The sequence below is a fragment of the Zea mays genome, chromosome 7 (assembly GCF_902167145.1).
Source record: "Zea mays cultivar B73 chromosome 7, Zm-B73-REFERENCE-NAM-5.0, whole genome shotgun sequence".
Taxonomy (NCBI): Eukaryota; Viridiplantae; Streptophyta; class Magnoliopsida; order Poales; family Poaceae; genus Zea; species Zea mays.
In genome coordinates this window covers 136260183-136276187 of record NC_050102.1, presented here as the reverse complement: position 1 = coordinate 136276187, position 16005 = coordinate 136260183, and the positions used below count along the sequence as shown (strand labels likewise).

Below are 16005 nucleotides of genomic sequence, written 5' to 3'. Positions count from 1 at the left end.
AAATTCACACGAACACACTGTACACGATGGTATTTGGAGCTGCCAAAGGCTACATATTCTCTATTGATTGTTATCTCTATATAAAGGAAATACATGCATCTATTCATGGAAGTAAAAGACCGAGGCAATCCCAGTATCAATCGTGATCGATGGTTGCCATCCCAACCACCTGGACAATGCCGCAATCTGCGCCCTACCACTAATGGGCAATGGCGCTAGTCGCATGTACCTTCTAAAGTTAGGAAAGTGTAACTTAGGGCAAAACTAAAGTAAACCATAATTTGTAACGTATGGAGTATATAAGCTAATTGGCTAAGCATATAACGCAGCTTCATTTCTCTACCATTCATGATCTTTGTGTGACCAATAATGCACCCCACGAAAATGTAAGCCATACTCTATTGCAGAATGAGCAACTAATCAGGAACTCTCTTCGGACAGCTCCACTTCAAAAGCAGGCATGCTTAACTGCCTAGGAGTATAGCGTACAGACAGTATTAACAGCAAAATAGCAAGTTAGCAACTCATCGCATTGCCGTGGTCAGTGCATGCCATACAAAATGACCTTTACCTGTAGTCCTATAGAAGCCTGAAACTGGTAGGCCCAGCTCCTTCATACTGGCACCTCCCAAAGATCCTTCACTTCCTACCATACAATGCGATCATCCTGTGCAGCCACTCTAGCTTCTCAACAGACTCCCTGTCCCTACGGCGATGTTCCAATGGAATGACTTGCCTCTTCATTTCATACTCCCTCTGTAGACTCATTTGGTGTTCCCGGGCAAAGAAGTAGTCATCGACTCCTGGGTGATCAAGAATAGTTCTCTGCTGATACCAAGGCTGCTCCCGAGGTGCAAGGAGATCAGGAGATGGGATTCTGCTCATTGGTAGAGGTGGAGGAATGCCACCTTGAGCGGGCAAATCATTCAGCCATGGGCCTGGCATGCTCACCACCGGGTGGCAACTCTCCTGTTTATGCAAATAAGGTCCAGCCACAATGCCATCAGAGTTCAGTGGAAAACCTGACCGTTGCCATTGATTAACTGTGTAAGGCTGTGGAGACATCAGCATGCTCTCTGTGTGAGCTGGCGGAGAAAAATGGTGCCAAGACCTTGCTTCAACAGGTGCAACTGGATGAAATACCCCCCTGTCAGTTACCGAATGGCCTGGATGAAAGTTGCTGCCTACAAGGTTTGGGATTAAACGAGACCTCCTATTCATTTGCTTCTGCTTCTTCAAGTTTCTGATTTGGAACTTGAATGTGCAACATGCACCAAGATCAAAAGGTTTGTCGCACCTCTTACCATCTCCTCTCTTTTGATTATAACCTGGATAGTCTTCCCTTCGAAAAGGAACTTTGTCAAACATAGCAAAAGAAGACTCAGAGGCCAGGTGCTCAAGATCCCAGCTGTCGTATGGTTCCCCAGACTTGTGGGTAACATGGACTTCACCAAGTTGCCGAACAAGGTGGCGTGCATTGCGGAAAAAAACCCACACCAACTCCTTGTGCAAGCTGAAAGTCGCAGCATTTGGTTAATAATAATTTAACTACGAAAAACAGGCCGTAAATAAACAGTGTTGTAGATTCGGATTGGGTCCATATTGTTTAGCTACACTAAGAAACATCAGCTACTATTTTACGACCACTGACATGCAAAGTTGAACCATCTTTATTTCTTATATGTCCAGAAAAAAGCTTAGACCGAAATACAAGTGCTTGAAATAAAGTTATATCCACAAAAGGCAACAAAATAGTGATCTTAGTCCTTCCATCAAGGCTGTAGTATTGAATTTTTTGACCGAACCGTCATAGGACCTAAAACAAAACATACTCTAGCCAATGGACCATTGAAACATGTAAAAGCTCTTAACTAATTAATGAGGTAACATAGATGCTACTTATTCTTAATGTACTTACAAAGAGATATAGTTCATTTTGAGAAACAAGTTTAGCAGTGATGTATACTGTTTAGAATGAAAAAAGGAGAAATTTTCAAATTTTCACTGAGATTCTACCAACGCCATTTCTGCGTAGGTTATAAGTACAGAAGAGATAACCCTTTGTCTGCAAATGTTCAATCACAAGAGCTCAGTAAGACAAATGTGAACTGATCCATATGAAGACCATGAACGACAATTTAAATACAGAATTTAATTAGCGTTAACTGCCAAAATAACATGGTGAGATAGTGAACATACTTGATCATACGCAAGTCATTCTCTTTTCCTTTGAATCCACCATGAGGAAAATTAAAGACAATACGATCAAACCGTCTGTTCTTCAAGTCAGTGTGAAACCTCATTCGTTTCGCATCAACACCATGCAAAACCGTGGCGCCCAATCTTTTCAGAATCACTATATTTGCCTCCGCTTTGCTGTACTTACGCTTCAGGACCTCTGCAGATGAGGATTTCCCACAAGAAATGCAGGAAAATGTAGATAAGCAGAGCAATGAACAAGACAACAAAAACCACTGTATGCTTTTGAGCTTGCAAAGGTAAATATAGCATCAACAACGCATATGGACCCAAAGACAAAGTTAGGATGAAAGAAATACAAACGAGAACTATTGAATACTGAAAATTTGGTGTAAAGGGAAACTGTGGTGATTGTGTACAGTTAAACCAGGAAAATGTTCTCGCAGGTTCATTCGAGTTTGTTTTTCATCTAACTGGTAAGTGGTAACCAGCTTCTTGAATCCCTCTATCATTTTTTTTCATATGTGACACAAATAGTTTGCTTAAAACGTGGTAACGAAATCGAAATGTTAGAATCCTCATTTAACAAACAGCAAAGCTAGATCCTATCAAAATCATGAAATCTAGCGGATCATATTCTCGAATGCGTTGCATCCATCCGTTCATGGTTCCATTCATTCTCATACCAAAGGCGAAAAAAGGCCAACAATGGGGTCAGCCATTAACTGCTAGTGCCAGTCGTATGATATCTCGTACGCGATAGCGAAGGCACATTTTACCTTATCCGCCGCAAAAGAAAACAGAAGCGATCGCAGCAGACAAACCATAGGTGTCGAGGGACGTCGCGACGAGGTTGGCACCGGAGTCGAATGCGGTGGCCAGCGCCAGAGAGAAGGAGAAGTCTCCGTCGCCGACGATGAGAATGGTCTGCGCAGAGGAGTAATGCCCCAGCCACTTCACCTCCTCCTCTCCTTCCACGGTGATCACCGCCGGTGACCCCTCCAATGGCGCCGCCGGTCCCTTCCCCTCTTCCTCGATTTCCGCCGGCACCCCATCCTCCGTTGCCGGCGGCTCCTCCGTCCCGGTGGACACCAATGGCTCCTCATCCCCCGTCCCGCCGCTCAGCGCCGCCGCTTCGTGCCCTACATCCGGCGTGGACACCCCCACGTCGTTAGCCATCCGCGCGCTCGTGCGCCGTCCCTGGAGGCGAAGCATTGTGGACTCGAGTCAAGTAGTACTCAAGGGTCGTCGTCGAACTGGAACCCCGAGACCCGACTCCCGAGTGTCTTCGTTGCCTGGTCGCCCGCATTTGCAGTTTTGCACTTGCACGCTTTTTGTATACGACGGGCTAGTAGGGAACACGATAAAACATCTATAAGTGCTACTTTGGAAAGAATTTTACACAAATAATAAAGAAGTTTTATAGGAATTCAGGAAATAACCATTTAATCGAAAAAGCCCTAAATCCGGATGCGAGTGTGGTACATTATGAACCTACCTCTTCGTTCTTTCATTTAAAAAATGCGTACAGCGTACCATGCCAAGACTTGCATTCTTCGATTTGATCCAGGTATTCTCCCATACTCTCTTCCTCCTATAATATAAAATGTAACTGTTTTTCCATAATATAAGGTAATATAAGGTGTGCTCTCTTTAGACACATGCATATCAATGCGATACTTCAAAAGTACATTTGAGTGGATTAATCGTCAAACCATGACGGTGCATTCTCCTCAAAAGAAATTAAAGACACAAATCGACCAAATTAGATTCATGAGAAATCAATTTTTTTATCATGATATCATCAATATAGACTTTTATGATTACACCAATCAAAACATGAAAAATCAAATTTATAGCACATTGATAAGTAGCACATGCATTCTTCAACCCAAATATCATTACAACCCACTTAAAGAGACTAACAAATCTAGGACATATGAAGGCTGTGTTGGACATGTCCAAATGTAGGCTAGATCACGAAAATGCGGAATGATTGGATTTATGTAGTATTCATGCCCTATCGATAAAAATGAACTATCAATTTTCAAAGGATGAGCAAAAAGGTTAAATATGAGCTAGTTCTAAATGTCAATAGAGTTGTTGAACACTTAGAGTAATTACATGAACTTTTTCTGCTATATTATAGGAACATTTGGATACGAGGGACTAAATTTAGTGTCTATCATATCGGATGCTTAAATACTTAGTAGAAGTATTAAATGTAGTTTAATAATAAAACTAATTACACCATCTATTAAATCTAATTAGTACACGATTTGATCATGTGATGTTATAGTGAACATTTGCTAATTATATATTAGTTATTCTTAATAAAATCATGTTGTCGTTTAGTTTCGTTTATATAATTAATTTTATAATTATACTATATTTAGTATTCATATAAACCTAGGACACGAAATACGAACATTATAACTTGACAGACAAGTGACAAGTCTCCTGCTGCGACGTGAAGGGATAGTTCATATCAGCGACAAGACAACCCATACTGAAAATGGAAACTTGAACAGCTTGCCTCAGAGCGTTCGCATTTATGGTTGGCAGCAACTTTGGCTTCCGGCCTTCCGCCTCCAGGATTGTCCTGGCTACAGTGTGACCAGACTTTTCTGCTAGGCAAGTTTGGCACGTTCAAGTTCAAGAATACGAGAAGGGTGCAGCGCAAGCTTGGTCCGTCGGGATACACCGATACAGTGGGTGAGGACATCAGTAAGCCAGCAACGCCCATTTCAACAGTCATCCGATCGGTTTCAGTCCTTTTAGTCCAGCTCCACCTGTACTCGTTCCAGAAATGCCTCAGCCTTACGTTCCATTTCACATGCCTACCGTGCCACAATGTTTTCACAGAGTTCTTTTTCGTCCACGAATCTGTTCCATGGTATCGTCCTGCTGAAACAGGTACGTGCATGGATGGTCAACACCCGTGAGGTCCATGAACTAGCGATACTAGCAGTCGGGGGTTTCTTTCGGAGCTGAAGTGAAACTGTCAAGGCCACGGAGTCCTCAGTTGGCCTGCCCACTCTGGTTATGTGCTAGCGCAATACATTCGTGTCGTATGAATATGCAAAATTGTGAACGCAGGGTGGTGGTACCGGAAAATGCAGGCATTTTGCCTGCGGTAATTCCAACTAGCATATGACGTGTCACGTGTGTACACGCATTGCATGGGCCTAACAACTCGGTCAAGTACTTCGTGGGCCTTGATTCACCTGGAGATACACGAGTGGACTCGGGACATGCACGGATGGCCCATCGGGGCTCGCTGCACCCGGGTCCCCGACCACGCAAGAGCGGCGAGCCGCCGGCGACGGTGGCAAGGGGGGCTGCAGACAGCATGAAGCGCGCCAGCGAGGACATGGACACTGCCACACTGGTAACGTATCATTAACTGGCGAGACGACCACGTCCCCGTCTCGTGCCGACGAGACGGACGTGCTAACCGCGGCGGATAAGAAGCTCGCCATCAATCATCAGGTGAGGGAATCATTCCAAAAGGGTGGCACCTGGACAGTAACGACCCACACCAGCCCGAATGCCTGATGAGTGCGACCGCCCAATCATTGGCAGGCAACGAGTGGAATTAATCGTGAAAGGTCGCACCGACACCGACGTGGATAAGGAATGTACGAGTATAGAACATAACTGCATCGGTGCATGCAGAGCTCGGGAGACAGCTAGTGTGTTTTAGACTTTTAGTTGTTTGCTTTGGTGCACAAGTTATTAGTCCGGCTAAGGTCAGCTTGGGCCACGGCCGATCTAATTAGAGATGGCAACGTGGAATTCCCCGTCGAGGAATAACTCTCAATCTCTATCCCGGCGAAGAAAAATTTCCCGCGGGATCCTCACGAATGCTCGCGGGAGACATTTCTTCCTCATCCCCATTCCCTGTGGGAATAAATCCTCGATGAGGATCCCTTCCCCGATTAAATTGTAATTAGAACATATGTATTTTGTTATTAATATAAAACATTATCACTGATACATATTATCATATGTACAAAAATCATTATGTGTACATCAAAATAAACACATTTAACAATGAATGATCTTTTTACATGATAATTATTTATTTTTATCATTAACTAGTACACGAAAACAATATCACATGAAAGTCTAACGGGTTACCGCGGGGAACGGGGATGTGGAATGCTTTCAAGTTCCTGTCCCTATTTATCCGTCGAAGGAAGAATTTTCCCCGTTTACATCCCCGTGGGGAAAGAAACTTCTCCATCTTCGTCCCCTAATAGAGAAATTCCCCGCAGGGAATCGGGGATCGGGGCCTATTATCATATCTAGATCTAATCTAAGCTTTCCCACGTATGCAATTGAGAGCCTTTTTTATCTGTGTTGCACCCAACGCCCCATGCATGTAGGCTTTGGTCAATGCACACGGCAAACTTGGCCAAACGCGTTATAATTTTTGTAGTTGTAAAAAGACAATAGATAAGTGATGAGGCCATCAAATTTGGATTTTAGATCAAGATCAGGCTCTGCTGAATGAGGATCAACTCTGCACAAAGCGAGTAATAGTTTAAATTATTTGCACATATATGTTTTTTCCTCTCTAATAACATTAGAGTCGATTGGACTTTACGGGATTGTAATATGGTATGAGAAATTCCATTGTGGAGTTAGGGTCTATTTGTTTGAGCTGCAACTTTTAGAGGTTCTCTATTGATCCAAGAGACCCACTTGTACGTTTACATCTAAGGACTAAGGCTTGCTTGTTCGAACGTCGGTACGGGAAAATTAGTGAAAATGATATTCAAGATGAGAACTATGTTACTAGGGAGGAGTAATTCTCTATTTAGCAAGAAGATAAAAGTAGTCATAATAAGAAGATATATCAGCGAACCACTAGAATATGGAAGAAATTATGTGACATGATAGAGAGCGATAAAGACAGAAGTTATTAGTAATAGCCTAACGATGATGGCTCGAGGATGATGCAGACAACTTTGTTGCTCGCACGGTGACAAGGGGAGTTAACGTGGGTAAGAGAAGGGATTTAACTGTTGGAGACATGGACGGACCTACGTATTAGCGAGTGAGGGCACATGCGTACCTCCGTTCATTTCTTTGTTGTAAAGAGTATAACCTAGATTCTTACCATTAAATCTTAACTTAGATGTTCTTGATCTAACATTTTGATGATTGTTGTTGTAATTTTGATGCTCGTTATTGAAATTGTACCCTCATTCCTATTCATTCTGTGTCTGCTCTTGGCAGACAGCTACAGTGCCTGAGTGACGGGTAAGTGGAGGCACCACAAATCTCAACACTATTTTTTTATAAAAAAAGAGGAAAGTAAAAAAATGTCATATCAATCAAATTCAATTTAAATCGTTTCAATGGCCAGGATACTACGAGTTACAATTACAAGACATGACTTGACAGGCGTTTCTCTATGCCGGGAGGCGTGTACTACACCAAAACAGGTTGGAAACGTTGCGATCACTCGCATGCGTATCACTACTCATGGTACCGATCCTTTTTTCCCTGTAGAACGTGCATGTCACGCATTTCAGACAGTACCGAGATGCGCATTGCTGATCATACATTCATATCAACACACAGGTTGAGATTTGGCAGATGTGTTAGGCCAAAAGGCTGCTACAAAAACCGACATTCTCGAGAGTAATGTACAATGGCAGATTACACCTAAGTACAACATTACCAGTAGTACATCTTTGGCTAATCAACACTGTTTACGGCTCGCTAAGATGTTAGTAGTAATTTACTAGGTTCACTACACTCGCAAAAATTCGCGTCCCGTCAGGCAGAGTACTCCGACACGGCGAAGGAGCAGCTCGACGATTGGCCCCTCGAGTGCGCGCTCACCGGCGACACCGGCGCGGCGGCCGTGGGTGGCCGCTGCTTCGCGTCGTCCACCGCCGCGGGGCGCCGGATCTCCTTGAGCAGCGCCACCACGTCCTTCATGGCGGGCCGGTCGTCCGCGCGGCGCGACACGCACAGCGTGGCCACGGACAGCACCTGCCGCATCTCGTGCACGTCCGCCTCGCCCGCCCTGGCCCGGAGCCGCGCGTCCAGTAGCTCGGACGCGTCACGCTTCGCCTGCACGTGCTCGCGCAGCCACTGCACCAGGTGCGCGCCGCCGGACAGCGTCGGGTCCAGCGGGTGCCGCCCCGTCAAGATCTCCAGCAACACGACGCCGAAGCTGTACACGTCGCTCTTCTCGCTGATCCGCTGCATCGACGCGTACTCTGCTTATTTACGCAAAAAAAAAAGAGATCTGTCAGGAAAAAAATCGAACGGAAATGTTCGTGATCGTGAGCGCTGCGAAATCTTGACCTGGTGCCATGTAGCCGTACGAGCCGGCGATGCGGGGCTGCTTGCCGGTGTCGAGCATGGAGCTCGCGGCGGCCAGGACGCGGGCGAGGCCGAAGTCAGCGAGGTACGGCTCGTAGGACGCGCCGAGCAGCACGTTCATGGACTTGACGTCGCCGTGCAGGATGGCCGGCACGCAGTCGTGGTGCAGGTACGCCACGGCGTGGGCGACGCCGAGCGCGATCTCGTAGCGCGCGCCCCACTCGTCCGCGGGCGAGCCCTTGGCGGCGCGGCCGCCGTGCAGGAGGCCGCTCAGGCTGCCGTTGGGGAGGTAGCTGTAGAAGAGCAGCCTCGTGCCGCCGTTCGCGGCCCACCCGAGGAGGCGCACGATGTTGCGGTGGCGGATGGAGCCCAGCGCCGCGATCTCGCTGCGGAACGCCGCCGACGTCACCTCGTCCGACGACCACATCTTCTTCACGGCGAGGGTGTAGCCGTTGGGGGTGTCCACCTTGTACACGGCCCCTGAGCTGCCGGTGCCGATCATGTTCGCGGACGTCAGCCCTCGGAGCACGTCGTCCATGGTGATGTCGAGCTTCTGGTACAGTGTCACCTCCCACGAGCCCTCGCCGTGGATGATGCGGCCGCCGCCGCGGCGGTGCGTGCGGGCGAGCATATAGGCGGCGGCAACCAGGAGCAGCGCGCTGGCTGCGGCGAGGATGGATATGGCTATCTTGAATGACGAGATGACGCCACGCCGGGAGGACTCGTCGGAGCCGTCGCTGACGACGAGATGGCGGTTGCCGGCTAGGTCGCTGAGGGGCAGCTTCTGGAAGAAGGGAGTGTTCGGGAGCTCCCCAGAGAAGGTATTGTAGGATATGTTCAACGTGACGAGGTTCTGCAGCGCCGCGAGCGGCTCAAGGCTCCCGGAGAGCTCGTTGTGCGACAGGTCGAGGCTGCCGAGCTTGTCAAGGCCGGCGAACTGCGACGGTATCTCCCCTGAAAGCCGGTTGCAGCTGAGGTTAAGCGAGATCTCCAATGACGGTAGCATCCCGAGCTCCGACGGGATGCCACCGGAGAACGCGTTGCCGCCGAGGTCCAGCAGCTGGAGCTTCTCACACGAACCGAGCTCGGGCGGGATGCCACCGGTCAGCCGGTTGTTTCCCATGTACAGCTTCGTCAGCTCCGGCAATGACCCGATGCTGGAGCTCAACGGCCCGGTGAGCTGGTTGTCGGAGACGTCAATGAGCTGGAGACTGCGCGGCAACGTGTCCGGCAATGCGCCGGACAGAGCATTGGAGTGCAGGTCGAGGAACTCGAGGCTGGCGCACCCCGATATGGCCGCGGGCACCGGGCCGACGAGGTGGTTCTCACTCATGTCGAGGAAGTTTAGGTTCTTGAGGTTGCCGATCTCGGCGGGAATCGCGCCGGACAGCCTGTTGCCGTTGAGCCGGAGTCTGTACAGGTTGGTGCAGTTACCGATCTCCGACGGTATGAGCCCGGTCAGCTCGTTGTTGAGAAGCAGCAGCTTGGTCAAGTTCTGGAGCCCGAACAGCGCCTTGGGGATGGGACCGGTGAGGTTGTTGTATGACAGGTCAACCGCCTGCAAGCTCGGGGCCTCGGCGAGGCTCGTCGGCACGCCGCCAGTGAGCCGGTTCTTCCACGCGTAGAACAGGGTGAGGTTGCGCAGTCTCGGGAAGTCGATGCTGATCGCCCCGGACAGCAAGTTGTTGTCGACCTCGATGTCCGTCAGCGACGTGCAGTTGGAGAGCTCCGGCGGTATGGTGCCAGTGAGCTGGTTCGTGCTCAGCTGCAGCTGCTGGAGATTAGGTAGCCCGCCCAAACTCGCCGGGATGCTCCCGGTAAGCGAATTCAGCGACAGGTCAATGAGCGTGAGCTCCTTGCACTGTCCGAGTTCCGGGGGAATTGCGCCGACGAGCTGGTTCTGCCATAGAAGCAGAGTCTGGAGCTTCTTGAGGTAGCCGAGCTGCGGAGGTATCGGCCCGGAGAGAGAATTCTGGTACAGGTACAGGCTGGTGAGCTGGGTGCAGTTGCCGATGGACTCCGGGATCCGGCCGGAGAGCAGAGTGGTGTAGATGGCAATGGTCTGGATCTTCTTGAGCTGCCCGATCGTCTCCGGGAGGCTCCCTGAGACGCCGGTCTCCGCGAGCCCGAGCATGGTGAGGTCAGTGCATCCGCCGATCTCCTGCGGCAGGGGACCCTTCATCCCCTGGTTCCCGCCGGCGCGGAGCACCTGCAGCTTCTTCAGGTTGCCGATGCTGGGCGGGATCGGCCCACTGAGCTCATTGTCGTAGAGCGTCAGATACGTCAGGCTGGTGAGGTTGCCGATGTCGTCCGGGATGGCTCCACGCAGGGAGTTGGAGTTGAGCGCGAGCGACTCAAGCTTGGCCAGCCGGCACAGCTCGGCGGGGACCGCGCCGGTGAGCTGGTTCTTGCTAAGGTCGAGGGTGGTCAGCTCGCCGTACTCGCCGATCTCCTTGGGTATCGCGCCGGTGAGGTTCGTGCCAGAGAGCTCCAGCGTCTTCAGCGACGCTGCAAGCGGCTGCAGGTTGGCCGGGAGAGGGCCCTGCAGATCGACCGAGGTGATGCTCAGCCCGACGACGTCGCCGCGCGCGTTGCACGACACGCCGGTCCACCGGCACGGACTCGCGTCCCCGGCGCGCCACGACGCCAGCGCGCCGCCCGCCGGCCGCAGGGTGTCCTTCCATCGCAGCAGCGCCTGGCCCTGCTCGTTGACGCAGTGGCACGGCGGCACCAGCAGCAAGGCGAAGGCGAAGGCGAGCGGCACGAGAAACGCGAGCCTCGGTGCCGCGGCGCGGGACCGTGGCGGCATTGGCAGCGCGCGCCTCGGTGGTGAGGCTGAGACGGGCGGGTGACGTGAGGAGAGGCGAGGGGGGCGGCAATGCGGTGGATGGCTGGCTCTGTGAGGTGGCGCCTCTCGCAAGCATTGGGATTGTAGAGGGGGAGACCCCATGAATTGTTTGTACTACAGGGAAAGCGCAGGAGATCTGGATCCAAATGAGCACCAAGCAATTGCCTACAATTTGGCCCCCCAAAGAAAAACCAAGCGAAAGAACAGATTTTTGAACGATTGTTGCAGTGTTGTGTGTGACAGTGTGCTGCTGCTACTAAAGAGCAGGCTTGATTGGATCTTGGCCTGGACACTTAAACTAATCGTACTGGAATCGGTTTTTAATCAGGAAAATGGATACTGGATGCGCTAGTGCTAGTGACGGGGAAGATGAGAGGAAGGTGGTGTGGTTGGTGTCATGATCTCTGCATATGTTTATCGCCAGTTGGTGTACTTATTACTGCCATTGCAGCCTCCCTCTCCCTCCCCTGAATTGTTAATCGCTGCTGCTCTCTTTGGAGGTGAAAACATCTCTTCCTCGTGTTCTGTGAAAACAAGGCCAGTGCTAATTCTCTCGGTAATCGGGCTTTTATCCAGTGTTCCATGGAAGAGCGTTTCGTATGCAGTGTCAATTATTCTTAATCCCTGAGACTTTGTACTGCTGGCACAGGAGTTGACAGTGGCTGTTGCTCCTGGCTTTAGGCGTATGTAACCTTCTAAAACGTTTTCTGACGGCCTGCTGTGACAGTGCTGCTTTACGGTTACTCTGCTGTGAGCCTGTGACAGTGCTGCTTTATGGTGGGTACCTCTTTACAGGTTACTACTGCTCTGCAGGTATCCTCCTTCTCAGCAAGTCTACTACAGCTGTAAATTTAAATTTTTTTTCTGCATCTTTTGATGCTAATTCAACATTTCAGGTCTTAATGTTCACATTTGCTTTGCCATTACCTGCATTCATCTATTTCCTGCAACTGCAACATTTAGGGTCCCAGTGACCTTAAATCTTCTCAGGACCTGCTGCTGATAATTACCAAAATACTGTTCCTGCTGTTTGTATGTACTTCTCAATCTGTGCGCATCCATGAGTGATCTCAAATCAGTCTTTCTGCAGCCCAGTGACGGGTAAATCTGTGTGAAGCCCAGAATGTTCAGTCACATGATCAATGTCTCTGCAAAAAGGACATCACCATGACACTAGAACTGGCAACTTAACTGCTTCCTTTGAAGCGTGAACTCATCATGCACGGGCATCAGAGAGAGAGAGAGAGGCCTGCTGGTTAAACAAAAGGAGGTAAGACGGTGGGAATAAGAGAGGAATCTTATGGGTGCACATGGCGGTAAGAGAAGTTAGCACGGTGCAAAGATATAGAAAAACTTTCAGCAACTTACCCATGTGAATAGGCGGCGGATCGCTGGAAAAGTAACTGAAAAAGATTGGATGAGCGGTGATAAAAATTTAAAATTTGGAGAGAGAGAGAGAGAGAGAGAGAGAGAGAGAGAGAGAGAGAGAGAGAGAGAGAGAGAGAGAGAGAGAGAGAGAGAGAGAGAGAGAGAGAGAGAGAGGGAGAGCATGTTCATGTCTTTGAGTGGAAGGGACGATGAGGAATAAGATACTAAGATAACAACCCTATCGTTCATAGTTAAATCCATCCATGGATCTAATTTTAGCTTAGCATCACGACCATGGCTGGTAGATCCCTTTAATTTTGATAACTAAAATAACATTTCCACATCGACCAAACTTAGTGCTTTTGAACGGCCGGATGGCAATGCACAATCCTTGAAAAGAGAAACGGATGTGTGCCGCCTACTTGCTTGGTGGATAGGATTATTTCATTGTTGTTCCTACATTGTGTTTATATATTTTTTAGATCAATTGTCCATCACTTTTTTTTAATTCAATTGAGATGAAATGTTGACTCCGAATCTTACTGGGGATGATAATGGCTCTCCAGTTCGAAAATTTTGAATTTCAATTAAAGAGGGCTCCGAATTACTTGTGCATGTTTAGTTAGATCTAGTCAGCTTTTTAACATGCACCAGTGGAGAAATTCTGGATTTTCAAGTCAACTATGTCAAAGCATCATTTTTCAGCAGTAATGCCGGTATTAAACTAAACGAAAGAAACCACTCACGCCAATCAACCGCCACTCGCGCTTAGCTCGAGGTTAGAATGTGGCCACATGGGTGACGATGGACAAAGCCAGGAGACATGTTAGGCACCACACATAGAGATGGCAATGGGTACCCGCTACCCGAAACCCGGTGGGTTTTTGCTCTATTAGGGTATGAGTTTGGGTTAATTTCTCTACCCATGGGTTTGTTAATGGGATCAAATCGAAACCCAACGGGTACGTGGGCATGGGTATGTTCTTCCACTACCCATACCCGCAAACCCATGGGTTTTTAAAACCCGCCTTAAAATCAACATTCCTTATAAATATGTCTCATAATATTATTAATTGAATATGTTCTAATTGAAATAAACTTCATGTAACAAATTTTAGGCTAAAATTAGTTATCACTTGTTCCTTTTATGCTAGCTTATTAATGTATTGATTGTCATTTACGTGATGAATTATTTTTTTTATGTTGATGTTAGTGGGTATGGGAAACCCGTTGGGTACCCGAAACCCGCATGGGTATGGGTTTGAGCAATTTTTTATACCCGTCATGGGTATGAGTTTTTTAGCGGGCGTATTTTTTCTTCGCGGGTACGGGTTTGGGCAAGTAATACCCAGCGGGTTTTTACCCATTGCCATCTCTAACCACACATGGTTGATGATGCTGGGGGCATTATGGAGTGGCGGTAAACATCAAGGGGAATATGGCATGGGGTTGATTTGGATTCAGATCCCATCGAGGGGCCGGCCAGCCAGTGGACAAGACGGAGTCAGGGAGCACATGGTTAAGTCTGAGCCGGACTTGATTAGGATAAACCCTGCTGTACCTTCTTAGACTGAGGCGCAAGTCCTTTGGCAGCTAAGTTCCTTCCGTTAGTTCTCTGACAGTATGGCATTTCTCAGGACTGGCTGAAACCAAGATCTGATCGACTGATCCTGAGCATCATGTTCCCTCAGTTACTAAACAATTGCTAGTACATCTTTTAAATAAAATTCGATCGGCTTTACGCGGGTAGATCTGGTTGGGGAATAGCTCTAGGTGTACTGTCAAAAGGTAAGTCGAATTAGTTATCGGTTAAGAACATTCTTGACTGGAAGGTTGAAAGCTGGACTAGTTAAACAATGTTTGCTACGTTGCAAGAACACAGTTTTCAGTTCCAAACTCAGTCTTTTTTTTTTACTTGCATAGAGCAGTGCATTTCGAAAGCTAGAAGTAGATATCAAAGTTGTTTGGCATCTTGATCGCTATATGTAGCTGTGGGGGCACATCCTCCAGAATTCAGTACGTAGCCAGCTATGCGTAGCCTGAGGAGTCACATTCTCCAAGATCAGAACAGCTCAATCGCTGCTGCTCAGCAAAGAGCTTTGCAGTGTCTCAAGTCATTCGTTGCTTGCAAACAGATACGCCCAAGCTATCAATCCAGATTGCTAGCCACACCACAGGCCAACGTATCCGATAAACACTCGATGGCAAAGTATAAACTTTTTTCGCTGTTAGCATTTACAGTTTTAACCATGGTGATTTCTGATAAGAACACTCTTTAGCCAACAAACTGCAGTAGCTGAAGATGGTAGCGGAATGGGTTTAACTTTTTCGAGGTTCTGTTAATCTCTTTGCGAAGCATACTTATGAGATGCCGCATTTTTCTGGTTGGGCAAAGCTGTACACAGGTATTGATCAGTTTGGGGGCATATCTGCTTGCTGCACTGACACTGAGCCTACCTAATTGTAGATTTCCGTGTTCATCTTCCAGGTTAAAAATCAGTAGCATTGGGCATGAGAAGGACATAGATTCGGTCCAGACTGATGAACGTTGAGATGAAAATTAAACTAGTGCAGGTTGGATGTATCTTATGAACTAGATGAACACCGATAAAAAAAATTAGGGCTTTTTACACTGCTGCACGCATGACAATATAATGAAAGACACAAGACAAACAACTCGCAAAATAAATAAAAAAAGATGCAAGCAAAACAAACTATATTGAAGGATCTGCAAATGAAAGCTGCAGATTGAGGATCCAATAATTCATACAAATCTTGATGTCTAAGCCCCTCACGTGTTGTTTGTTATTCACTAAAAATCCTAGAACTAGATATGGATGTAATCGTGCCCACTCCATTAGCTTAATAATTGCTCGGTAACATTTGATATAGCTCAATTATTGCGAACCAACAACTTGCCGCATTTTAATAACCAGAAAGAAACTTCTCGGAAATCTTTTTTCTTAAAAAGGTGGATTTATTATATAGCATTGGTGGTGTTGCATTTGGGTTTGTGAGAACGGCTGGCCACACCACCTGACCTAATTACCTAGCTACCATGCTAGTCATGGGCTCCTGGCGGCCGGCACTACCCCATGTTTGGTGTTTTTTTTTCCAGAATACACGTTGCAGTTCTGGTAGCACTGCAGCATGACTTTTTCCATGTTTGCATTGGAACCTCCGAAACTTTTGTCCATGAGATGTTACAACTTTTGCAAGGCAAGGATTGAGATCCATGGCTA

At 47.9% G+C, this 16005-nt stretch overlaps 2 protein-coding genes across 2 annotated transcripts; both read right to left on the bottom strand.

The window, feature by feature from the left end:
• Window positions 1-381: 381 nt before the first annotated feature.
• LOC100191829 (DUF2431 domain protein) lies at window positions 382-3482 on the bottom strand. Its single transcript, NM_001137253.1, has 3 exons — window positions 3024-3482; window positions 2200-2398; window positions 382-1513 (listed from the first exon to the last, which is right to left on the bottom strand). Exons 1-3 carry the CDS (start codon window positions 3412-3414, stop codon window positions 640-642), a joined length of 1464 nt encoding a protein of 487 aa, NP_001130725.1. The 5' UTR covers window positions 3415-3482; the 3' UTR covers window positions 382-639.
• A 4273-nt stretch (window positions 3483-7755) lies between these two features.
• On the bottom strand, window positions 7756-11837 carry LOC103632917 (LRR receptor-like serine/threonine-protein kinase). The gene is made up of 2 exons (XM_008654629.3): window positions 8530-11837; window positions 7756-8441 (listed from the first exon to the last, which is right to left on the bottom strand). Exons 1-2 carry the CDS (start codon window positions 11495-11497, stop codon window positions 7993-7995), a joined length of 3417 nt encoding a protein of 1138 aa, XP_008652851.1. The 5' UTR covers window positions 11498-11837; the 3' UTR covers window positions 7756-7992.
• Window positions 11838-16005: the final 4168 nt, after the last annotated feature.